Here is a 26,016-nt window from a genome sequence, read left to right as displayed (position 1 = left end):
CTTCTACCCTTCCTTTGAAATTTTAGCTGTAATGACTAGTTTGATCAAGTTTTACTAGTTTTCTCATGTCACTATGCCAGTCACAAAGATTTTTTTTGTTGTTGTTTTTCTAAAAAAGTTTTTACAGCAGTAGCCAGCAAGAAACAATAGATGTCTCTCCAAACCTACAGGGCTATTTTTTACCTTTCTCATACTGTGGAGAAAAAGATATTCATACTTCCTGGACCTTCTCCTCTCACTTTTCCCTGCTCTACCATAGTCTCCTCCACAGGCCCTACTACCTGCTCCAGTGTGGTCTTCTCCAGGGGCCGTGTGGGATCTCTGCTCTGATGCCTGGAGCACCCCCTCCCCTCCTTCTGCTCCTGCCTTGGTATCCTTAGTGCATTCTCTCACATTTTTTAACTTACTCCTCACTCCACACAGCATTTCATCCTCTCTTACATGTGTTTTCCCAGAGGTGCCAGCAGCCTGGCTGCTGGGCTCAGCTGCACCCTGCCAGGGGTCTGTTGTGGACCTGGCTGGAACGAGCTATATCCAGGCACAGGGCAGCCCCAGACTCTTCTCACAGAAGCCCCCTCTTTTCCCCCAGCACCTGGCCAGACACTCAGTATAAGCTTGCCACTATCTTGCTTAAACAATTAGGTCACACACAAAAGATACAAGTAAAATGATTGCCTTTCAAAGGACCTGCATCAGAATCATGCTATGTTACAAAGCATAAGTGATGTTAAAGAGGAGGTTGAAAGCCTCAGACTCTTTTTCCTTAATAAAAGCCGCAAATAACAACGTCTGGCTAGCGAGACATGCATCAAGCACAGACCACGTGGGGGTATTCATAACTCAAGCCTCAGCATAGTGGCTTCTCTTCTTCTCTTTTTGCAGTTCTAGGGAAAATTAATTTTCTGAAGCACTTCTACTGAAGGGGTGGCTCATGGCTGAGGCATTTCTGCCCAAGTCTTCGCAACATCTTGTCTGTTCCATTTCAGTACTGTAACTGCAGCAAGTCACCCTTGCCTTCCCTTCACCTTAACAGCAATGGTGCCTGGGTCATAAGGCCACTGGCCTGATGCAAGCAGCAGCTGCTGTGGGGTGAGGAGATCTGCATCGGCCACCCTCACACCAACAGCGAGAGGAGGCAGAAATTCATGTCTGCCTTCCAGATGTGCAGCCAGAGGAACCCACTTTCAGCCTCTCCACAGGGGCTGCAAAACTACAAGCTGCTGACCACCCATCCCCAATTCACACATCTATACTCTTCAGCACTTCCCAGGTCTTTTTTCACTAACAGGTGCTGAATTCTCTTCTCCTGAATGTTGAAGTACACTTTAGTTCTCAGCACACATTTTTTAAATTTCTCTAAAAGGCATCCTTTGACTTCGTACCAGAGGGCATGATCAGTTTGCAGGTGCCTTAGCTTCCCCATCACAAATCAGAATGACCCCCACTCTACTTGAAAGCTCCCACCCCCCAAAATAAAAAAAAAAGAAAAAGCTTGAAAATTCAGCACCAGGCAATGATTCAATAAAGAACAGGAGCTTTTCAGATCTCTCTTCATTCTTCCATATTGAAATAAAGAAAAGAAACCACTAATCCTCTTACCTCAACAACCACCTACACAGGGAGAACACTCATTTCTTTAGAAATAGCACAAGGAAAATGATAAAAGCAGAGTACTTGGAACTAACTTCCGGATACAAAAATTATCTCAAGTTCCTTTTTTCAGCCAAACACCTCTGTGCACAATTCTCGCTCACAAGAAAGATCCTTAAACCACCCCATTTATTCTTACAATAGACTGTCAGCACTTGCAGTCCCTGTGCTGGTGGGCCTGCCATCTCAGTTCTTCAGGTACTTACCTGCTCAGCACTTGATGGTATACCACCAACTACGACTCCAGTAAAGCAAAATATCCCATTCGATTAAAAAATAGTCTTTGTAGTCAGAGACCTTCAGATTTCTGACAAGCCTCTTCAAATCCAATCTCTTTCAAAGAGTTAGATAATAGGGGCTTACAAACTAAAACCGTACAACCTAGAGCTCCAGTGCAGGCTAAACCAAGTAATATGAAGATAAACTTATTTAATTCTCTCTCACAAGAATTCAGCCTTCTGAGAAAGAAAACACTATCAATATCTTTGTAATTTAAGAGGTTTAGTTCCACCCCTATACTATGGGTCTTCAGCTCAAGTTTTAGCTTTTGAACCTGACTTCTACTAACAGAAAATACTGCACTTAATGATGCGAATGTCCACTTATGAAAATAAGGAATATTCTATAACAGTGCTTCACTGATTGGTTGGTTGTTTTTTTGGTTTTGGTTTTTTTTTTTTTTAATTAATAACAGTTGTATAAAATCTTTTTTAGTGCCTGTTACTCAAAAGGAAAGAACAGAAGCAGGAACATATTTCTGATAACCAGTTGTAACCCAGTGTATTGCTCTGGTAAAGAGCTAAGCCTGAAACATATGCAGAAGGCTGCCTTGCTCTTCTCTGCTCCTCCACAGCATAAACAGCCTGTCAAAAGTGACCATTTTTGGAGGCTCTGATGGAGGACAAGACAGGAGACAGGATAGGCCTGAAGACCCCAACTGCACTGACAGCTCTCTCTACCAAATTCAACTGAAGCCTCACCAGCTTCACAGATTTTCACTGCACCTCCTGTAATTCTACCTTCTATCACAGATACTGAATGAAGCTACAAATTATCTCTGAAAACTGATCACAGATTTAAAATATGAAGCAAATGACTGATTGTGAGTGTGACAGAGCAGTGGCACAGGCTGCCCAGGGAGGCTGTGGAGTCACCTTCCCTGGAGACATTCAAATCCCTCCTGGACATGTTCCTGTCCCCCCTGCTCTGGGTGTGCCTGCTCAAGCGGGGATTTGGACAATATGATCTCCAGAGGCCCCTTCCAACCCCTACCATTCTCTGATTGCCTTCAAATAGCCCTCTAGCACTGGGACTATGCAGATTGAAAAAGCCTTCACAATCTGCTAGTTTACTATTTCCAAATTTCTTCAAAGCAAAGATAGTTAACATTTGCATCTCAAGAGATTATATCTAAAATTAACGATACGAGACAAATAAAAGGAAGAACCTTCCAAAAACAATGATGTAATCCCTCCTTCAAATCTATAATCTTGGGGTTTGGGCAAAAATCTGTCTTTATATGCACATATCAAAACTTCTTTGGAAATTATTAAAGCTTCTTAATTTCTACATGAATGTTTTAATTTTACATTTTTCCGTTGTCAAAACCCATTAGGAGCTGGTGAAGCTGTAACTAAAGTTGCATTATTGTCAGGATTAGCTGATGACACAACTCTTACCATAATTTTGAAGCAATTCTTCTTTAGTTGAAACAATCAGTGACCGGTCTTTTGCAGAGAGGACAACGGCAAGGCATACATAATGCTGCTCCGAGGAGTTTGCACGCCGTACTACAGTAAGAAGCCTCACAGGATGGTTATTAGGAGGCGTACTAAAATGTTCAATACAAAACCAAGTTGAGTAGCTTAAACCAGATGGCGGTGGGAAAAATCTTTCACCTAAAAACAAAAGTGAAAGCCCATTATATAGCTGGAGTAGCTACTACTTAGGATACCTACTTGCTTCTGCTCTTTTTTTTTTTTTCATATCAGCTCAGCTGATAGCAGCTCTGCTTTCTCAAACTTTTCCTTCACGGACTTCAATGTCACTTCTTTCATTTCTGACTCAAGCTTGGAGGAAAAGCCACATAAAGTTAGCTCAGAGGAGTTTCTTTCAAAACAAAGTAAAGCAAGAATTGCACACTATTCCCTCCTAAGAACAAAAGTTAACTCCGAAGTTGTGCTTGTTCAGAACAACCAAGTTTCAGTTCCTTAGACAAAAAAAGTGGATCAGGCCCTCCAAAACTGCTAATATCAAGATCAGATGCTTCTTCAATAGATGTGACTGGTTGAAGAAGATCTCTCCACCACATACACCTGACTCCATTTCATCTCCTGGGGTGCTCTTACAGAATGACAAAGGGCTCACAGAACTCAACTACTGTCTAATTCTGTCTTAATGCAGTAAACCTTCAACTTAGCTTTCAGACTTAACACCTTTTTTCAACGAAGTGATCATGTTCAATTAGCCCTGCAGCACACCATGTTCCTGCAGGGTGAACAGCCTACAGTGAACAAATATAAGGGATAGCAAACAATTTAAATGGGATTTGTGTGACAATGTATGTAACTACACCTGTAAAAATTTCAGTCAAGAATTCAGCAGAACAAAGCCACAAGCACAGCATTACAATTCATTTCACATTTCCTATACTCTTCACACTAGTATCTCAACTTGTTCTTAATGCATCCATTATTCATACACTTCTCTTGATTACAACTTAACCTTCTGGTGAAAGCCTTGCGTTTTAAAGCAATCACACATTTGTATTTTATATTGCATTTCATTGACTTGGGGCCAAAAAGCAAGAGGAACACACAAAAAAGACACAAGAAGCTCTCAATTACACGTGTACAATGTCCAACACCATACTATCACTTCACGGCTAACAACGAAATGTAAGAGAACTAAACATCAGATACAAAACACTGCTAACAGTCATACCCAAGTACTTACCAGCTCCAATTCCACTGACAACTGCACCGTCAATAAGTCCTGTTGTAACAGCATTATTTGTAGGTGCATTATGGGGAGCCAAACTTGGCAAGAACAGGCAGCTGTTAAACAGAAGACCAGTAACACACTAGAGTTTATGAAAGTCAATATAACTGGAGTTCAATGCAACAAAATATAGCCTAGGAAAATATACTATAAGCACACAATCATTCTCCCTCACTGTACATATTCATGAAAAGTAGAAATGAATTCTCAAGATTTCTCCTTGTGAGGCTAAATTATCTCCAGTGCAAAGAGCTTTGGCAGTGTACTACTTTGGTGCAAAAGCACAGGGACTCGTGCCCACGTGGCTCCACAGTGTAAGATGCTCCCTTGTGGGCAACTGTAACTCGCTGCAGCTTTTGAGATGTTCTGGACTCTTAAAGAGACCGAATTAGCTAAATATTCAAAGGATCTGGTAATTGCATAATATGGTGTTCTTATTTTAAGTACGTACGCTCTCACGGTAACATCGTATTTCACCAAATCAGCTACATTTGACCCTTACAAGAGCCACCGACGATGTGGACACCAAGGAAACAGATATAAGAAGTACCTCTCTTAGGTACTAAAAGATTTTTAAAAGCCTAGATGGTTTCAGTGACCAGCCTACCCAAGTTGGGGTGAATCCCCACAGCAGTTGAGCTTCCAGTTTGTATAGATTGTCCTACTGGACCCAAAATGATGGCTCTTCCACTTCATGAAGAATCATCTTTTTTGTTGACATTTACACTTGAGCAGGCTAGTTTACGTATACTGTAGCTGAGCTGCCTGACAGAGCTAGGAGTTATTTTGCTCTCACATAAGCTATGGAGAGTTAATTTGACCACCCAGCTTGAAAGCGACAGTAGTCCATGGTTCTGGTCACTACTATCTTCATTTTGATGACGGTTCTCATTATATACTTCTTCCTCCCTCTTGAAAATGCTCTTCTCTGTGCAAATCCACCATGGTCAATGGTGTACAAGCATGTTCTCTCTAAGCAGATAACTTGCAAGGTTCTGCCAACTGTTGAGTTAATGAAACACCCTGGCACTTTAAAACACACCAAAAAGATCTTAGTTTTTTTTATTATTATTATTGCTTATAGCAGCCTTCTTAGGTCACTTGTTGAAATTACAAGAAGTTGCAGCTGCATTACGTGGATTACTTCTGGACACATTACCAGCACCTACAAGTCTCCTGGAGCAACCACAGTGACAATTCATTTTGTTAGCCTATTTCAAGTTCTTCTTAGGTCCAAAACATTTTCTTTTCTCTAATGAAGGATGTAGAACAGAGCTTTGAGCTGCGGCCAAGAAGGCCAACAGGATGCTGGGTTGCATCAAAAAGGGCATCACCAGCAGGGAGAAAGAAGTCATTATCCCGCTCTACTCAGTGCTTGTCAGGCCACACCTGGAGTACTGTGTGCAGTTCTGGTCCCCGCTATAAAAAAGGGATGTGGACAGGCTGGAACGGGTCCTGAGAAGAGCCACCAAGATGATCAAAGGACTGGGAAGCTGCCATACAAGGATAGGCTGGGAGAACTGGGTTTGTTCCGCCTTGAGAAAAGGAGGCTCAGAGAGGATCTCATCACCATGTACCAGTACTGAAGGGGCAGCTACACAGAAGATGGAGGTTCCCTTTTTACAAGGAGTCACATGAAGAGGACAAGGGGGAATGGACACAAGTTGCTCTTAGGGAGATTCAAATTGGACACGAGAGGAAAATTTTTCACAGTGAGGATGGTCACCCATTGGAATAATCTCCCCAGGGAAGTGGTTGACTCAGCTACATTGGACACTTTTAAGAGTCGTCTGGACAGGGTGCTGGGCCATCTTGTCTAGACTCTGCTCCTCCTAGGAAGGTTGGACTAGACGATCCCTGAGGTCCCTTCTAACCTGGGATTCTGTGATTCTGTAATTTATTTTCAAAGAAGAGTCTGTCCCTCACTATACTGGATATAAAAGCTAGATGCAAAACGGGTGCTGCATCTTTGCTTTGCAAAGCTGAAAAGAGAATGCAGAGCAGCAGAGCTCACAAATACCCAGGCTGGACTGTGCTCTCAGACCAGTCATCCCAAATAAACTGGAATAAGTGCACTAAGATGCAAGTGGCTCTGCTGAAGGCCACATCAGGAGAGATAGAGATTTAAGAAACTCAGTAGTACAAATACCAGGTCTGGAAAGAAAAAGACAAGATGAATGATTCTGTGAGGTGGAGCTGTTTCTGGTTTTATGAAATTGCAGTACAGCCATGGACAACAGACCATTTCTACCTCTTGTCACAATTCATTTAAAAAAAAGACACTAAAATAAACAACCCCAAACATTGAGGAGCTACTCACCTCATACAAGAATTTGTCACACACTTTTGGGCTTCATAGCAGTTGTCCTTTTGGGGGAGTTCTGGGAAATTCTGAACAATTACTTATTGTTTGAGGTGACACTCACAGTTACAACTTGCATGTACCGCACAACACTGCCCTCTCTGAGATAGGTGGAGGCTCATACTTAGGCTGAAAGCCTAAGGACCAGTCTGCAGGCAGTTAAAGAATACCTGTTCCTTATACTATTGGTCTGCATTTTTATAGCAATTTTTGAGGTATCTACCCCTTAGTACAGGACAAAATTAGTGTTCTGAGGTTTTTCTATCCCATTTTTATAACAGAAAAGAAAAAACATTTTCCTTAAACAGATGCTAAGAACTGTCTCATGTTTTCGTCTTCTGAGCAGTCAAGCTAAATTATATCATGACTGATCCTCAAAGTGCCTCACTCAGCAGGTGTTTAGAGAGAGAGAGAGAGAAGAAAACCCAGTAAATTAAAGTGATACTGGGTGCTAAAAGACAAAATGAGTTAAGCGTTATATTCGGGCTACACTTCCAGTTAATAACCAGCTTTTTCCAGTTATTTGGAGTCAACATATCTTCCTTCTCTGTTTTACTTGTACATCTGCTTTGCCCAGTTCCTCATTTCCAAGTTCCTCAGCAATTTTAAGTGGGTTTCAGAGCATTTGGGCCATCCAAATGTTGCGCATAAGCCCTAGCAACTAATAAGTTTCTGCAAGGGTATGTTGGTGTTCCTTCTTTTTTAAAAGGCACATGAGACCCAGAACTGAGAGGGTACTATCAATATTTAGATATGTACCAACTTCTACATTCACATATGGAAAGCAAGTGTTGGTTTCAAGTCACTAATGGCAGAGTGGAAATTTATGTGGCTTGAAATATTCCTTCCTTTTCTTTAAAGAATTCATTTGTCTCTGCTTTGCAAAAAGTCCATTAAAAATTACAAGTATTTCTTTGAAAGAAGAAAGTAAGAAGACATTGCACTGGGCCCCATGCTATTTGAAAGCACTGTAGGACCTTACCCGAACCCTTCAAGAGATGTGTCAAACTCAATGAATGCTGGCATCACTGATGATCCATGAAGCCTGATATCATGTGGTGTTGTCATGGAGACCAAACACTTCACTCTTGTCAGGGGTACCGTGCTCCCTTCTGCTGGCTTGAGCAGGCTCTTGCTTATCCGATAGTGGCTGTCTTCATGCAAACTGAAGACGCTGTCAGAACCCAGACCTTCCATTGAAGTAACCATGCTATCTACAGTAGAAGCCAAGAAACAACACAGCATTGCAAAAGGGAGGCATTTTCAAACTATTTATTTGGACTTTTCAAGTACTGCTTTGAGTGCAATAGCTGAATTGTCTATCATTGTCAATTAGGTCAGCCTCTCAGAAGATTGTGAGTTGAGAATTATTGTTCTCATTATAAAAATGCTCAACTGAGGCAGAGACACAAGCATCTTGTGCAAGGTATTATGGAAAGTCTGTGGTAAAGCCAAAAAATTGAGACAAGAGGCCGTCCCATTCCTTAAGATCAGGAAAGTGTCCCTTCCGTAGATGCTCCATGTCAGTTGCGTTCCTGCTACCTGACTTAACAGGCAGGAAAAGCCCTGCTTCATGATTTCCAGATGCATTAACTCTGAGCTAAAGGTCTGCCCTGAAAAAGCAGAAAGACTCATAAAGCTTAGCTTAGGAAATCTGACGTAACCTGTGGTATTCAGAAGCTAGCTTTGCCTTCTCTTTCCTAGGTTAAAAACTTTTCAGACTCATATTTTCAGAATTTTCATTGTTTACTTTCCCCTGAGATAATACCCTATTAAAAATAAATAAGACACTGGCTGAGAGATAAGGTAAATCTCTCCTCTCCTCTTTTTAAATGTACTGAACCTGATGACATAACATGACTTCAGTTATTTTATTTATTTCATTATTTAATGCTTGTAATTCAGTGCCATAAAGGATACTTTCTAGTTCCTTTTAAATAATTCAAACATTTCAACTATGTGTTACAACTGACCATACAACAACTGAGTTGACACCTAGAAATAAATATCACATGCTTTGGAAACTTATCACTAATGTATTTGCATTACCATTCACTGACACTCTCCTATACTACACGAACAGCCTTTCCCAAGCTCCACAACTCATAGATAAAGATAGGAAGTGTGCATGTGGAAGAGAGGTTCAGATCAGCTAGAGGAATCTGTCCATTACAGACATTCAGTGCAGTTTATCAGACCAATTCATTAAATAGCTGGAAAACAGATGTAACTTTCCAATATGATAATCAGAGCTGACGTGTAATTGCTGATAGAATATGAAGTATTCTATCAGATGGATAAACTTCAATGACAGGATACCACACAACGGCATAATGAAAATTTCCACTGCATATGTGTATGTATGTGTACCTATAATCTAGGAATATCTAGTGACTACCCTATCAAAATACATTGTGAATACCTTCCCACAGTGTTAACTCCAGAACTAAAACTGAAACTGCATTGTCATGGTCTCACTCCCCACCCCCTGCTTTTTTTTTTTTAAATGATGAAAGTCTGTCCTTTTTCTTCAAAATTTTTAAGTTACCATGCACTCACTCATAGTTCAACACACGCTTACCACATACTATTAAAGATTTCAGTGTTAATATACCAGGAAAGTAAACATATTGAAAACGAGCAATGAGTAAATTGCTCATAAATATTGTAAATATTTATCATGAAAAGGTAATGAGTGGTTAAAAAGGGAGTGCTGAACTTTAAATAATTAGAAGTGGGTGTTCCAACTCCAAATTCCACCTCTTTATAAGAGAAATTATTATTAGATTACAATTCTGCCAGTTGTAGGTACTTTGTGTTTTTTCTAATTCTTCCTATTTCTTTTTCATTACTAGTGATGCTCATGATAAGCCAGGCTCTTGAGTCTAACTGAAGTAAGTGGAATTATGCTTAAGTGTAGGAATTTCAGTTATTTTACCTGACACCTTACTGAACCCACGAGAGACACTACATAAATTTAATGACACGTGACGTGCATATGAAAGTATCTGAGAAGAATATATTTCCTTTTACTGTTAAATAACTACAAATGCAGGATCTACTCAAAACTTAAAAGCAAACTACTGTCATATTTAATAGTTACTGTTCCTAAAGTAAAAAATGGTAATTGCCTCACTGGATAGTTATTAAATACAAGTACTACATTCCCTCTGCTTTTAGAACTTTTTCCCAAACTGTTCTGATGATCTCACATTCATACAAAGCAGGGGCAAAGCTAGCTTCTTCTGGATGCTTATCTACAAATTTTACGTGAGTTTGCAATTGGGGGATGTCAGTGAAGCATTATTTATGCAAATTTCTATCATTTCAGCACCTACTTCTTATTTCCGGTTCAAAACTCAGTGAGCTGGGTTTGTGCACTCGATACTGTTTCAACAGCTTTTTGTCCCAAGCTCCGCAATTCAAAGGATTTCCCAAGCGTAAAAATTCCCTAAGAAAGAGAATAAGAAATTTACAAATCATTTTGTCTATTTATTTGTGTAGAATGGCACCAAATCTAATACCATTTTTAAAAAGACAGTAATTATTTGTAATAAACATAACTTTTAACTAAGAAAGTAAACTAATGCACAGACATTTGATCAATTCAAAAGTATGTAAGTTATGAACACGTGCTCCCAAAAGTTGACATTATTTTAACTAATCAAACAATTTTGATAAAGCTCCCAATTCCTTTCTTTTAGTTCCAAAGACTTGGCAGGAGGCCGCCACATCCTGTAGGAGAACATCAGGACACTCACTGATGCACATTCAGCAAAGCTGTACTCATCTATAAAGGCAGACCACAGGCTGAAGTGAGGAAGTGACCTCATCTTTGTTTTATCCATGTGTCCTATTTGGGTGGGGGATAGTTTCACAGCTATCAACATCTATACCTATAGATAACTATAGTATCTGTATCTACAGCTACCCAGGCTATCAGTATCTATGCTTAGGGAAGCTTAAGTCCCTGTGATGCAACTATGAGTGAGCACGCTCCTTGCAGAATCATTTCTGACATGGCTACATGCCACTGAAGTGAACCGACCAGCTCTCCTGGCTGCAGGTCAGCCCAGCAATCCATAGGAGATAATACAATCAAGTTCCTTATGCCAGCTCAGATCACAGAATCACAGGATGGCTGGGGTCAGAAGGGACCTTTAAAGATCACCTAGTCCAACCCCTCTGCTGTGGGCTGGGAGATCTTTTACTATACCGGGTTGCTCAAAGCCCTGCCCATCCTGATGCTGAACACTTCCAATGATGGGGCATCCACAGCTTCCCTGGGCAACCTCTTCCACCGTCTCACCACCCTCATTGTAAAAACTGTCTTCCTTATGTCCAATCTAAATCCACCCTCCTTCAGTTTAAAACCCTGTCACTACAGGCCCTGGTAAAAGTACTCTGTCGTTCTTATAAGCCCCCTTTTTATATTGAAAGGCCACAAGGTCTCCCCAGAACCTAACAGGCAACCCAAAGCATCATACAACTGCGTGGGTATTTAATAAATAATTCAAAATACACTCAAACTTCTCAAGCTTGCTCTTCTAGTACTCGCATAGATGTACAAACCTACTTGCATTAACATGCAGAAAGATCAACTTTTTAAAGCTATGCATCCCCAGATTTTTCCAGACAACTCTTGTATTGCATTCCTGCGTTTCCTTCACACAAACTAAAGTGCTAAATAAAACTGCCGTCTGGAATGTTTTCCAAGCTGAGGTATTTAACATTGCACAGAAAAGTCTAGGAATCCACCCTCTTCTACGGCAGTGTTGCTTTTAAAACCATCATGTTTCCTCTTCCTGAAGGGGAATGGCATTTTTGATAGCCTCTCAAGATTTGCAGGAAGGAAGCAAGCATTTGACTTCAGTACATCTCTGAAAAACACCTGATTTCCCTGCTCCACACTTCTCCCTCCTCCTCCGCCCTCCAATTCCCAGCATCCCCAGGGCTACACGATGATTAACAGAAGCAAGGCAGTCTATTTGATGAGAAATGGGATCCTGTTTGATCACAACCACACAAGGTCACCTAAACTCTCTACCAATCTGAGCCATTTACAGCCAGCCAGTGCCAGCGCAAGGCAGCAGGGCTCAGCTCAGCCAGACTTTCAATGCTTCAATCTTCCTGACCTCAACACCATCGGCTGCAGCGCCTGGGAGGCCAGCCTTTCAAACATCCTTTGGAGTGGCGGATGCAGTGAGTGGTCCTCATCAGCCAGAGCAGCGCTGCATCGTTGTAGAAGTCGTGCATGGAGCCCGGCTTCACACATTACTTGCTGGTTTCTCTCTGTGTGCACTAGAGATTGCAGGATATTGGCCACTGCCAGCTGGAGATCTAGCGCGTGCTGGAAAAAAGAGCGTACACTTGAGAAGACAATAAAAACGAAGCCCTTAGGCATATTAAAGGAAACTACTGTTAGCGATAAATACACAAAACGTCCTATACTTAAAACATATGTGTGTGTGTGTTGGGGGCGAAGAGACACTTGCACCTCTTTATGAAAAAGGGTAATAAGTTATATGAAGGATTATCATGACCATTATAAAGAAAAACAATTCAGGTAGGGATGGTTAAACTAACCTCTCCTTTTCACCAGCAGAAGTGAGCCAGTTTAGAAGTTCTATGTACTTAGAGTGCACTAAGAACTTTTATTTTTGTGACTGCTAAGCTACTCCTAGTAATTTATCATCATCATAATCTCTACAGATTTTAAGAAATACACAACATAACTGCCAAATTAATGCCCTGAAGACAGAAAGTTGCCACACTTATCACCAGTGGAGGACAAGAAAGAGGACTCAAGTCTAGTAATTCCTGTAACTTCTCGGAACTTCTTTTAAAAGAAACAGTGCTTTTCAGTGTTCATCTCAAATAAACAAAACACTTAAGCAACTTCAAAGAAGTCCAACAAGTCCTTTAAACACAAACCACCAACAGAGGTTTTTAGTTCAGGGACTGTACAAAGCAGGCAGGACAATTTTGGAACTAGAACATATTCCAGCTATTTCAAACAGCACATATACACAAAGCTATAACATTCAATCCTATGTCCTCCTCATACTACAAGTTAACACCTGACACATCAGGGAAAACAAGAATTTATCATGCTTGGAAGCTTATCTGATGGCCACTTCAGACATTTCTTTGAATTTACATTGTTGCCAGGAGTTTGAAAAAGAGACAAACAAAACAAAGCCTATAAAATGAAAATGTGTATGTCACCACAGTTATTCAACTCAAATAGTCTGTGAAATGTGTTAGCTTCTCAGCATGAAACGACAGGACATAATCGGTTTTCCTGTTTCCAACAGCCAACCTTTTTTTGCCGCTCTCAAAGCTTAAAGACAGCAGGTTTTTTTACTCCTACCTCTGGGTGTGTAGCTGATCCAACAGAGGCCAGAAGATCCAGCATTGCGACCATAGCACCAGGGTGGATGATGACTGCATCGGAGCTTTGCACAGATGTGGGTCCTGTTTGGAGTTTCACATCAGCTATGTTTTTCTGAGGGCAAACAGAAGGTGTCGAAAGAGAATATGCATGCCTGCAGGACAGAAGAAAAATATCCCACGGTTACAACACCCATCTATTATGACCTTTGCATTTTTCAAGCGGCTGTAAGGTTGAATTAGCCTATAGAGGTTACTCCCCTCTCTTCCCGCAGTTAGACAGACCAAGTGCTTTCCTCTTCTCAGACCTGTTGGACATGTTTCCCCAAAGACAACCTGGAAGGATCTGAATTTCTCAATTACACTTGAACTCAGAAGTCTCTTCCTCACGTGCTACACAGTTTGAAGAACTTAAAGGCTGCCTTTATCACCTCCCTCTTTTCATTCTAGTTGTGGTGGCAGCACGCAGGGACAGCAGCACACAAGCTACCACTGCTCCTGTTCTGGGGGACGAATTTAGCTTTGAATACACTTCTCCACATTTGCTTTTCATCAACAACTGATTATAAAACACACTATCACAAACCTCCTAGCAATCTCTAACTAGCCTGCAGGAACAGAAAGTTGGTCTCAATGTACACTTGTGCCAGCAGTCCATATGCTCTCAGTATTTCCATGACTGCTACGGCAACTTCGTTTTACATTAAGCTGCTTTAGTCTGGATCCAGCGAAACGAGGCTTTGACACACTGACTTAGAAGCAACCACTTGAGCTGAGAGCTGCAGACACCTCTGAGAGTTTCAATGAGAAACATCAGCTTGATGCCGTTCTTTCAGTACAAGATTCGACACACAAACAGCATGAGCAGCTTACTGAGCACATGGTTTCAATATGATGCTTTAGAAGCAAAAGATAGCTTGAAAGTCTCATGCTCACCCCCCCAAAAAAAAAAAAAAAAACAGAAAAAACCCCACCTATATTCTCACAGTATTTATCATACACGTGTATTTGTAAGAAGAAAGAAAACAAACTCTATGTAAGTTTTTCTTGAATATCAAATATTGCCTGCTGTTTTACAAGAAATTCATCCAGCTAAAAACAGGTCTCTTCCTACCAAATCAGTTGAAAGAGGCATTTCCTCTCTCCTGTTCTCAGTGCCAGAGATTTACCTAACCCCTAACCCTAACCGAAATAACACTCGGATACTTGCTCTGCCTCAGCTGTTAGGCACCTCCAACTAGTTTCTCTTTTCTCCTGGGAAAACCAGAATGTAGGTGGGAGATGAGGAAGGCTGCAAGCACAATTATGTCCTAAATAATCTGAAGGTTGCATTTTCAACACACATGCACCCCAGCAAGAAACATCATTTGTGGGGGAAGGCTAAAGCAATGGATTATTTAGCCTGAGGCAGGACACTAGGAAGTACAGTACATTCATCTTCTGCTGGCTGGAAAATGGGCTGGATAAATGTTTCAACTGTTGAAAAAGCTCATGACAGATCGACAACAACTTGGCATCAAAACAATCCAAGAACACATTTAAAAATAGAGTTTTTGAAGAAATATGAAATTACTGATGCTATACTCATTCAGCTAATACTTATATCAAACGTGAAATAGTATGGCAATTCTATTGTAACCAACCACTAAAAACATGATCTGCCCAAATCAATTTTTCTAGTGTTTTAACAAACTTTCTAACCATCAGTTTCCTAAATTTCTCTAGCAGACTCACAGATTGAAATACCTGGCTGGTAGAGGAAGGCGTGGTTGTCTGTTTTAAAATTAAATGGAATTATGAACAGCAGAACAACTGCTAATACTATCATAGCAAGATGCTATCTCAACCCTTTTCTCTGTCTTAATGCAGAGATTGAAACACAGGCAATTGTTTCTCATTCATCCTAAGAGCATTGCTCTTCATCTGAAGAGGAAAACTGTTACCTCTTTCCAATGTCACCTTGAGTGTTCCAATGCAAGTTTTACAAGATACAGTTTAAAAACTAAAGATCCATTTATCTTTAAGAATGCTCTTCAGTCTACTGAAATTCCACTCCCCAAAACATTCTTGAAGATCAAGCTTCCATCCACTTTTAAGCACAAATTTTACTTGTAAACATCCTGATCTGCACTATCACATTCACCTCATTAGGTAAACTGTGAGGTTACGACACAGTAGTACAGGGACAGCCCAATAAAAACCTAAGCCATTGCTCAGTATGATTCATAAACAAGCACACAATCCTGCCCTCAAATGGTTTTTTACATAATTTTAAAATACCTTCTATATTTTGTTTTTCTGTATAAGGAGTACTTGTATCAAAATAACACAAAAAAGTTCAAAAATATTTCTCTAAGCAGGGAAAAGAAAATAGATCCTATGAAATCCTAGCAAAGGTATTCATTGAATGTTACAGGTTTATGGGTCAGTGCAGAACCTTCAGTAAATTATTTTAGCCACGCTTATACATTTTTAATATGATCCTTTTAAGTGAGAAGAAAGGAAGAAGTGGACAATGGAAAAATGCGGTGTACTGAGGATGACACATAGTTCTACCTAATTTAACAAAAAATAAAACTGAAGAAAAATTCAAACCTAAATTATACAATTAAGTACAACTCTTGATGAGAATTATAAAACCATTTTCATATTGAAAGAAATAAGCAAGATTTATCATAAACCCTCTGTATATCATTCCCCAAGAGTGTTCACCATCCAAACTTTGTAAGAAACAATGGCTAAAAGCATTTTAAAGTCAAAGATACATTTTACTTTCTACTTCACCCTGCCAGGCCTGAAGAATCCTCTCCTCAAATTCCTCCCCCACCCGCCAGAAAAGAAAAAAAAAAAAAAAAAGAAAAGAAAAAGAAAGAGAGAGAATGCCCTGTCAGGATAAGGTTTTTTTCTGCCAAAATTTACAACAATCAAGCAACTGGCAACAATGCACTCCAGGTAACAGGGAGGACGAAAACAGCTGTGTACTGCCATCCCAACTGCATGTGCTGACGGAGTCCTACCTACCTACTCTGTTTACATAAAAGATAACACTTGGAGGGCACCATTCCTCAGGGAAACACAGCTTTGTTAAGTGGCAGACATGTCTGAGAGAGAATATTATCTTATCTATGTATCCAGAACTGTCTAGACTGTGTGCATCAAAACCAGTATTGTACAATTTTTGTTTATAAGAATTATTTGTGTGCACAGTGTCTGCTTGCTCTTTTAGCCAAACAACACAGGGCTCTCCCTCAGGCACCTGTCTTATGAGCCAAAAGGCAGAAAACCAGGCCACAGCAGCAAGGGAGATCTTGGGGAGGCAAAGTAAAGGAGACAGAAAACAGTAAGAGAAAAGCAAACACTTCTCAGAAGAGTCAACTTCAACAGAATCTGACCATATCTGACATTTAAGAGAAAGGAAAAAAGAAAATCAAATAACATTGGACTACAAACCCCAAGTTGCTTATTTTTGAAAGTAGGAAGATCCAAACTACTGGCACCGAATTCACTAGGAGTGACAAACACAATGCTGAACAGCCGTGAGAAAGCAGACAGCTGCTCAAACAGACTTTTTGAAAAGCCCAGCCCTGTCTATTTTTTTACTGGCAAACATGCTTCTACAAAAAGGATCTGAAAAGTCACTCAAGGCCAGCATGATAATTCCTTCTGTCCACATCTGCTTTGAGTCTTACACAACTTGTTATCACCCAAAGTCCAAGTATCCACGTCACTATACTGGTGCTTACCTGAATTGCCCAAAGCACCCCACAGGGATACTGACTTTTTAAACTCTCCAATCTTTAACTTGCCTTACACTATGCAGTTTTCAAATAACTGCTTGCATGTTCAGTGCTACAGAAAAACCAAACAAAGGAAGCCTGACACATCTATTGATATGTATGTTTTTATATATATTTATTTTTTAATTACCAGCCTGTGTCAACTCTTGTATTCATTACAGCCTGGAATCGGCTCCTGTTTGGCAGGCATTGCATGTGTTCTGCTGCAAGCCTTCACATACCTGTGCATTTGAGTAATTCAGTGGACCTGAGCAGCAATGCCAGTTACACCTGGGAGAACAGCAAGATGTAGTACCAGAAAGGGCAAACCATAATGCTAGAGGTTAATATCTGGGCCAAAGCTGTAAAAAGCCTCTACAAGAAATGCTGTTTTCTTTCAAGTTTCTTCAGAGTAAATGAGAAGGAAAGGAGTTTGGCAGCTAAAGTTTCTCTCTGTGAACAGCAACTGCTACATTTGTTCCTAGATGCCTCAGTCTAAGAAAACAAAGGAAATGACAGTCTAAGAGGTTCTGGATTATCGGGAAAGTGGCCTTGTCCAAGCCAGAACCTGCAGAATACCCAGGTATGACTTGGGTAACATCACTCAGCAAGACAGAAGGAGGCTTCTCTTTACTAACCTTCCCGAGTACAAACATCTCCTTTCAAAGCAGTTTCCAAAAACAGCTTTGGTCATTTCCCTTTGCAAAATATTTTACATACCAAACATGAACATTGATGGCATATTTTAAGCCAAACACCAAGCAAGAATGACCATATTTTCCACACATAGCACTTGCACCTCAGATAACACACCGTCTTTCAAATGTCTTCTTAGCCTTCAAAAGCAAATCTCTGCCAAACCTGCATCTTCAGAAGGAACCCCCTTTCTCTGGGGACTCCAGGAATAAAACCTTCTTTTCATCATTTGCACAGGTCTCTAAATCACACTGTTGTTGAATCAGTTAACTTTATTTTTTCTTAAAAAAAAAAAAAAAAAATCTACCAGACACTAAGATGCAAAGAAAAGACAGTAGCTTGTGCGGGGTGGGGGGTGGAGCAGGTGCTAGGATTTCTGAATTGTGCTGTTTGTTCTTTCTTTCCAAACCTTTTAATTTAGCATGCCTCTACATCATTTGGTAGTCAAGTATTGACAGGTTCATTCTTTATTTTTTTATTCTGTGCAGTTACTAACAAATGAGTAACTTAACAAGCCATCCACCTTCCTACTGGAAGTACCTTTCCTTGAAAAATCAGTCAAGAACAAAGAAATCCTGCTGTATTAATTGATCTACTAGCGTAGGCTGAACTTCTTTGAACTGCTCCTGAGAGTGTCATTTATACCTCCCTTAGATCATTTCTTGTACTAGGCCTTACTTGGTTTTCAATCATGAACTTCACTTTAAGTGCCTCAGGAGTTTGGAGATACGTCTAATCTCATGCACTAGCATCACCACCTAGGTTTCACTATGAAACATGCCTTTACATTTATTTTATCCAGTAAACACACAAATGAAAATGCACACCTCACAAAAGATAGCAACTTGAGAGAAAAAAAATCCCAAGAACTAAGAAACACAATAGTGAGAGAGAAATCAGAAGTGAGATCAACTTCTCTTTAAAGTGTCAGTACCTTTTCCTGGACAAAGCTGGTGTACCCCAGGGAGAGGGGAGAGAAGTCTCATTTGTCAGGCAAGGAGGGATCTGTTCTGCACGACTACAGACAAAACAGACAGGGGTAGGACAGAGAGGTTAGAGAAGAAATCAGAGGCCGTAAGCTTGTTAGTTTTACAAAAGCACCGATAAAATCATTACTAGGATGCATTCTTCAGAAACAAGACGAACAACAAAGGACACTGCTAAATGACACGCATCAGGTAAACGTGGACATGCAAAGCATATACTTTTTTTATGGCATGACTCTGCAGTGTTTGTTCATTACTCTGCAGAAGTTTATTGATATGACATGCTAGCAAACCAGGACATCTTTCAATGTTAAGCAGCAGAAATTGAGAGGAGAAAGTAAAGCCTGTGCAGATTAAGTATAACCAACACAGGTGAGAAATAAAATCAACATACACTTTACAAAGAATGATGACCAGAAAATTTAAGAAAGAAAGGAGAATGCAGTCACTGAAGATGACAACTTAATGAGGTAGCTTATGCAACACCACCACAGGATTTACTTACCCCACTGATTCCTCATACTTGACTCTTAGCCAGTGTTATAACTTCTACAGTATGTGCAACACATTCTTAACACACATTTTCCTCCCCCTAGCTGAATGGTTTAATACTTTAAAATGAGATCAAGTAAACTGATTTCAGTAACTGGCTTTTGGGTTTTTTGGTTTGGTTGTTTTTTAAACAAGAGAAAAGCATTAAGACTTGCTGCTTTGGAGGCAAAATTTTCAATCACAAAACCATGAAGTTTATACTTTACTAGTCACCTAGTTTAAGAAAGCCTGACCAATTGGTAGCTCTATTAATATCTCAACATACAGTGTCACACCTTCAACAACTGGAAAACCAGACCCTGTATTTGACCAACTAGGTGGCCTGTCTTAGAAAAGTAGGGTCATATGCATTAAGTAACTGGGGTGCAGCAGCTCCAAAGTCCCAGACACAAAGCTTAGGTCTGTGTTTCACTTTTTTTGTACCTTAAATTACAGGTGACAACTACGTTCAGACAAGTCTGTCTTCAACACATCCTTTAATAAGTTTTGTTGTAATTTTGAATCAACTTTAAATCTCAAGTATAATTTAATTTAAATCCTAGTTGTTTAACTTTGGGAGTGTCTCCCAGTTGAATTTACAAAACAATAATTTACAGACTAGCTAGAACTTTAAAGAACATGACAATCCATCTAAAACAAGATATCTAGTCTAGATGTGTTTAATCTGGAGAAAAGGAGGCTCAGGGGAGACCTTATTGCTCTCTACAACTACCTGAAAGGATGGGGGGTACAAGCTGGGTATTGGTCTCTTCTCCCAAGCAACAAGCAATAGGATGAGAGGAAATGGCCTCAAGCTGCGCCAGGAGAAGTTTAGGTTGGATATTAGGAAAAACTTCTTCACCAGAAGGGTTGTCAAACATTTGTACAGGCTGCCCAGGGAAGTGGTTGAGTCGCCATCCCTGGAGGTATTTAAAAGACTTGTAGACATGACACTTAGGTTCATGGTGTAATGGTGGACTTGCCAGCATTTGGTTAACGGTTGGACTCGATGATCTCAAAGGTTTCTTCCCATCTAAATGATTCTAAAGTCATCATGATATTATCTAATTACTTAGTCCTGCATCAAGGGAAACATGAATTTAAGGTGTGATGTTCAACAACCAATTTTTCATTTGACTTAATAAAAGCGTAAAAGTCTAGTAGTTCTGTATGATAAAGCAACCAGACAGTCTACCTATCAAACAGCAGGTTGCTCCAACACATTAAATATAACCATAAACTTACACCTCTGTCTTAATTGCTGCCATAACAAAAACATTCAACAGAAGAGAGAATGCTGCGTACCCTGGAGAACACCAGCAAGCTAAGGCAATATTTGGTCAGATGTTGACACCTTATATTCCTCTCACTGGATTGAAGGAACAAAGAAATAAATTAAAAAGGAAACACAAAAGCTTGTAATGAATATATCTGAAGAAAACTATTCTGGGTAACACTGGGGCGGGGTGGGTAGGAAAAGAAAAAAAATGGGAAAAGAAAAAGTTCATACCTGTCAAATGAATCTGTCGCTACCCTGTAGAGGTAAATAAAAAGTTTGCTGCAATGTCTTAGTGTAGGTGACACAGAATCCAGGGATATTAGGTCATCCTCCAAAAGTCTTTGAAATAGTTGTGTATTTGAAGGGAAGACATTCAAGGGACTTATTTTTCTCAAGTCTGAGAAACAGCCAAGTAATCGAACAGCATCTGCCAGTTTTTCATACTGGATCTCTGTTTTGAAGAAATGAGAGTTGGCTGGCTCGTAGCGCATTGCTGCAGTCAATGTGCAGAACACAGTGTGAAGCAGTTCAAACACTTGATTCTGGTTTACTTTCTCCCAGCCATTCTTAGGCGGCGAGCACAAAGATCTTTCCATAGCAACGAGTAAAGATGTGACATACACAAATCCACCAACTTTCCTAAAAACAGTTCTTGTGCGGTGACTTTCTCTCAGCACCGAGAGTAGGGCCTATGGACAAAACAAACAATCAAAACGAAGAAAAAAAGCAGCAGCATTACAAACAGCTTGTAAAAAGGTAGGAACATTTTTGTTTGATATACTAGCAAAACCCTCATGTCATTTGCCAGAAGCTGGTAATGCCTGAAATTTCCAAAGATCACCTTTGTACTGCAAGAATCCCCATCCTCAAGAGCTTACAAAATAAAAAGTAAAGCATTGCCCTAATTTACAAGTCAGAAATTAAGGAGATGGATGAACCTGCCAACAGAAAAGACTTGACCAAGCACAGAATGGAACCCAAAATCCCCAGGTATTAGGGTAGAGAATATAGCTATTAGAAAGGAATCTACTCTGCCATCATAGTTAAACAATTTCCAATGAGAGTGGGCAAATGACTGCCTGTGGCAATGAGAAATCTAAACCTTAAAGCATCCTAACACAGGTCTCCCAGAAATCTATAATACATAAGCACCTGGCAGCTACAAAGCCACAACAGCATTCAAAGATAATGACAGCAGCAAAGAATTAGCCAAAAAAACCAACTTAGTTTAGGCTTCCACTACAAAGAAACCCATAAATCTCTGAATTGAGTGAAACTTGATTTTAAAAGTTGCTGTTCAAAAATAAACCAGAGAGAGAGAGACACACACAAATAGATAAAACCTTACTTGCTGAATATAAAGCTACGGTATAAACAGCGGAAACTACATGAGTCTGGGTACTAGATAATAATACTCATTACTCTGAAATCAGGGGATGGGGAAGCCCATCCACCCAACCAAAAACAAACAAAAAAACCCAGCTGTCATGGGAAGCTTGATCCACACATGAATATGGAATATAAAAGTTTATCTACATGAAGCATCACAAATAACAGAAGAAGGTTACTGATCACAAAAATAGGCTAGGGCAACAAAAGGAATCTTTCATGACCAAGAGGTTACTTATTTAGAATCATGCCTTTTTTTTTTTTTTTAAAAATACTCATAAGATGGGTAGTGAAATAGTTAGACTGTCATTTCTTTGAAGGAACATATCACTGCACCATTCTGGCTGTCAGTTCCATAACCAAAACTTCTGAAAAAAGCACCAACATAAGACAAATACAACAGGCCAGAAGAAGAACAGACACTCTGACTCTGGATGTTAAACACCTTGGGGAACCGCAATATCATTTCTCTCCCCTTAAGTATTGTGAATGTGACGTGCTCAAAAACAACAGAAGACCTTGATAGACAAAACGCGTCAAATGAATCGTTTGACTGATTGACTAGCTTTCCTTTCTGTCTTTTGGAATAATATGAAGCTGCTGATCTGCCAGAGAAATATTACAGTTCCTTTTAACAGAGACAAATCCAGATGTCTCAGAGTTTTCTCTGAGAAGAATAATTTACTTACTACTACTTGCCTCAGCTTTTCTACCCTAAAATAACAGTATTATGTCAATTTGCAAAAATAACATTAGCTATTCTGAGAAGAAACTGTGGATCTAGATTGGCAGCCAAAAACCTAATATGATAGAGAACAGATGAGACTCTTCTCTCTTCCTCCTCCACTCGCAGCCTTACATTCCTACCTTTCCACTATTTTGCTTAAGCAAGTTCTTCAGCTTTATCTTCTACTATGGTCACTATGATTTACATTTATATTAAATAATTCAGCATTTATAACTAACAAAATGGTAAAATAAAGTAGGTCTGCCACAGGAAAATGCAAGCCAGTGCTGAAAGTAAAATTATGTGTTAGATGCTTGCTTTTTCCCCCCCATTAATTCTCATTATTTTTAACTGAATAATACTCTACCAGGGAAGAGAAAAATAACTGTAGAACCTCATTTCTTATCCACTGAGGCTGATTACAAGTGATGATGCTAAAAACACACGCTTGCTAGCCTCAGTCTCTGATCCTGAAAACTGCCACGGACAGATGGAAGAAAATAAAAACCACGCATCAAAGGTATGCATTTCAAGTGCAGAGACAATCTACATTCAGTAGCTAAATACCATCCATCCAAACCAATCCCCTCTCAGCATCTTCTTTTTTAAGAAAGTGGCTTAGGAGCAAGGCTCCTGAGCAGGATTTCATTTACCCTTAAGATGTCCGTTTTCAGCTGCAGTTCCGTAGGTGGAGCCGAGTGCATCAGTCCCAACAAAGTGCCCATATCATCTTCTCCACTAGGTGATAACACCAACTGCTGGATTATCATCAGGGCATGCTGTCGGCACTGGGGATACTTTACTATGTTGTGTACACATCTTGCACCACCAAATTCCCTGAAAATACCTACTCAGAAACAGGGAGGGTGGGGATAAGCACATAAGGAGTATGAAAAATATAATCAGTAACAAATAATGACAACAAAACATAGAAAGTGCTTATTTTCATTTTTACAGATTGAATGGCAGGGGTTTAGCCCTATAGATGTTTAATGACTTTTTACTATTTTTCCTCTCCTACCACAAATAATAACAGAACTTGAATTATATTCTTTTGACAGTATTTTTCACTAAAGGTGTGGAGTACAAGGATGCAGGTCAGTTCTAAGATTTCCTCAATAACAATGTTACTCCAACAGTAGTTATGCTTTTCATGTTTGAGCTCAAAGAGTCACAGGATGAAACAAAGAAGAAAATATAGCAAACCCTCCGTCTTTAGTGAAGACTATATGCTGTTTTGGTTAGGGATAGTGTTTATATTACATTTAGTTCATTGCCAAAAACATGACTAGGCTGCTTCTGAACAAGACATGCAGACTAGGAGCACTGGTTGAGAAGTGGTTCAGTCTAGCCACCAGATTTGTAAGATTGTGCAGAAGTTTTCTTACGGCAAGACCTATCTCTGTACAGATAAAGCTTAAGTCAAATAATGGTTCTCAAGCTTACTGGATACCCAGAACAACACATAGAGCAATATTAACTGAAAACTAAATGAAAACTGATTCTGAAAACATTATAAGAAACAAACTAGAATATATATGGCACGTATAATGTGTGTTTAGTACACTTCCAGCACTAGAGTACTGCCCTATATTAATTACTGAAGACGAAAACAGAGTAGGAAAATGGATCAATGTCGCATTACTGCATCAAAAGAAATCATCTTCCTTGTGACCATAAACTGAAAGAGCAGTTGAAATGACGAAGTTCAGGATTAACAAGCTAGTCAGGACAATGTTTATTCCCTCTAACGTACATATACAAACCTTAGTCCCACTATCCATTCCTGATTTCCTGCTTCCTGCTTTCTCTGATGGTCTTTGGATGAGATATGGACTTGGACAAGGCAAAAAGGAGAGGCCTCAGACCCTGAGACAGTTAAAAGTTGGTTGCATCCTTTTACAGGCAAAGCATATCTCCTCAGTGGTCAGGTCTCTTGTTTTCACAGAGACTGAGGTAACATTTTATACTTCTCCCACTCTTGGTCTAGATTCTTGACTATCCAGTGAACCTGTCTGGGTCTGGACACACAAATTTCACGTTTGAAATTTGGTTATCAGTTACGCAATATTCAGGAAACCTTATCAGAGATACAGTTTGAGATGAGAAACCAAGCTTTGAGTGTGGTATGAAGCACACTGCGAGGCTGCATAGTGCCTATTTATGCCTCTCTGTGATGACCTAAACCTTCTGCTGGCCTCTGGGCTCACATCCCAGTCATGCTGCACATACAGCAACCACAACTTCTTTGAGAAATGGTTTCTTAACTCATCCTGTGCAGCTCTGTCATATTCCTGAACTTGGCGAGCTACTGATGAAATGAGGCCCTTGAATTCTCCAGGGGTCCTCAGGAACATTGTCTGTAACACCATTCCACAGCCCTGATGCATTTTATGCTACCCTCTGTTGTTTCTCTGGTTGATACTCAGAGATTAACTCATTACCGAGATATAATAATGAGGTACTGATGGCTGCTTCAATCTTCCCCGGTGAGGTCAGGAACGGTGTTTAACAGCAGCCAAGGATTTGTCACAAGTCAGGCAGAGGCTACCATGGACATAATCCATACCTCAGAGGAGCACGGCTCCAGTACCACAGACCCTGATGCCACACAGGTATATGTAGTCCAGTCCTGTGAACCAAGACCTGCCACTTCTAAAATACAAGGCAGTTCTAGTCCTTCAGAGATGTTATCATTGAACACTTACACCAACTCCTCTCATTCATCCTTAGAAATCAAACAAACCTAAGGGTTTCTTTGTTTTGGGTTCCCCCCCCCCCCAATTTCTCCTTATATGGAAGCCCCCACATGAACCTTTGTGCCACTCCTTTCTGACTCGTTCCTAATTCTGCCTTTTCTTACACAGCAAAACCAAAGCTGAGTGATAGATGTACAAATGTGTAATTGATTAATGCAATTAATCTGTAATATACACCAATTCCTCTCTAAACCCTCCTTATTTCACCCTTATTCACTAGCTTCTTGGTTCATCATTGAACAGATTTAGTAAATCAAAGATTCCCCCCCTTTCCACTGGCAGGAGAGGTAGCTCGGTGGACAAAAGGGAAGTGGCAAAGGAGACATCTCAACTTCAGCAAAGCTTCTGGCAATGTCATCCATAGCTTTCTTGTGAGCAACTTGACAAAATGGTCTAAACATGATCATGACAGCCTGAACGCATAGCTAATTGAAACATCAGCTTGGAGTAACCTCTGCTTCGCTGCAA

General features: G+C 40.1%; 1 protein-coding gene across 5 annotated transcripts in view; it reads right to left on the bottom strand.

Annotated features, from left to right (window-relative positions):
* The window catches only part of WDFY3 (WD repeat and FYVE domain containing 3), a 179,852-nt gene that overhangs the window by 67,400 nt on the left and 86,436 nt on the right, over nt 1–26,016 (bottom strand). For 4 of the 5 annotated variants that reach the window (XM_075090410.1, XM_075090406.1, XM_075090408.1 and 1 more), the window contains 9 exons: nt 23,443–23,636; nt 20,905–21,362; nt 18,812–18,895; nt 13,386–13,560; nt 12,148–12,362; nt 10,351–10,463; nt 7,995–8,226; nt 4,606–4,706; nt 3,330–3,548 (listed from right to left, as the gene is read on the bottom strand). In XM_075090410.1, coding sequence (XP_074946511.1) covers nt 3,330–3,548; nt 4,606–4,706; nt 7,995–8,226; nt 10,351–10,463; nt 12,148–12,362; nt 13,386–13,560; nt 18,812–18,895; nt 20,905–21,362; nt 23,443–23,636 — 1,791 coding nt within the window. The remainder of the gene's footprint in view (nt 1–3,329; nt 3,549–4,605; nt 4,707–7,994; nt 8,227–10,350; nt 10,464–12,147; nt 12,363–13,385; nt 13,561–18,811; nt 18,896–20,904; nt 21,363–23,442; nt 23,637–26,016) is intronic. The other variant, XM_075090409.1, reaches the window with a different exon arrangement.

This window comes from Phalacrocorax aristotelis, chromosome 4 (genome assembly GCF_949628215.1).
Source record: "Phalacrocorax aristotelis chromosome 4, bGulAri2.1, whole genome shotgun sequence".
In the NCBI taxonomy this organism is placed as follows: domain Eukaryota; kingdom Metazoa; phylum Chordata; class Aves; order Suliformes; family Phalacrocoracidae; genus Phalacrocorax; species Phalacrocorax aristotelis.
This window is presented reverse-complemented; position numbering and strand designations above follow the sequence as displayed.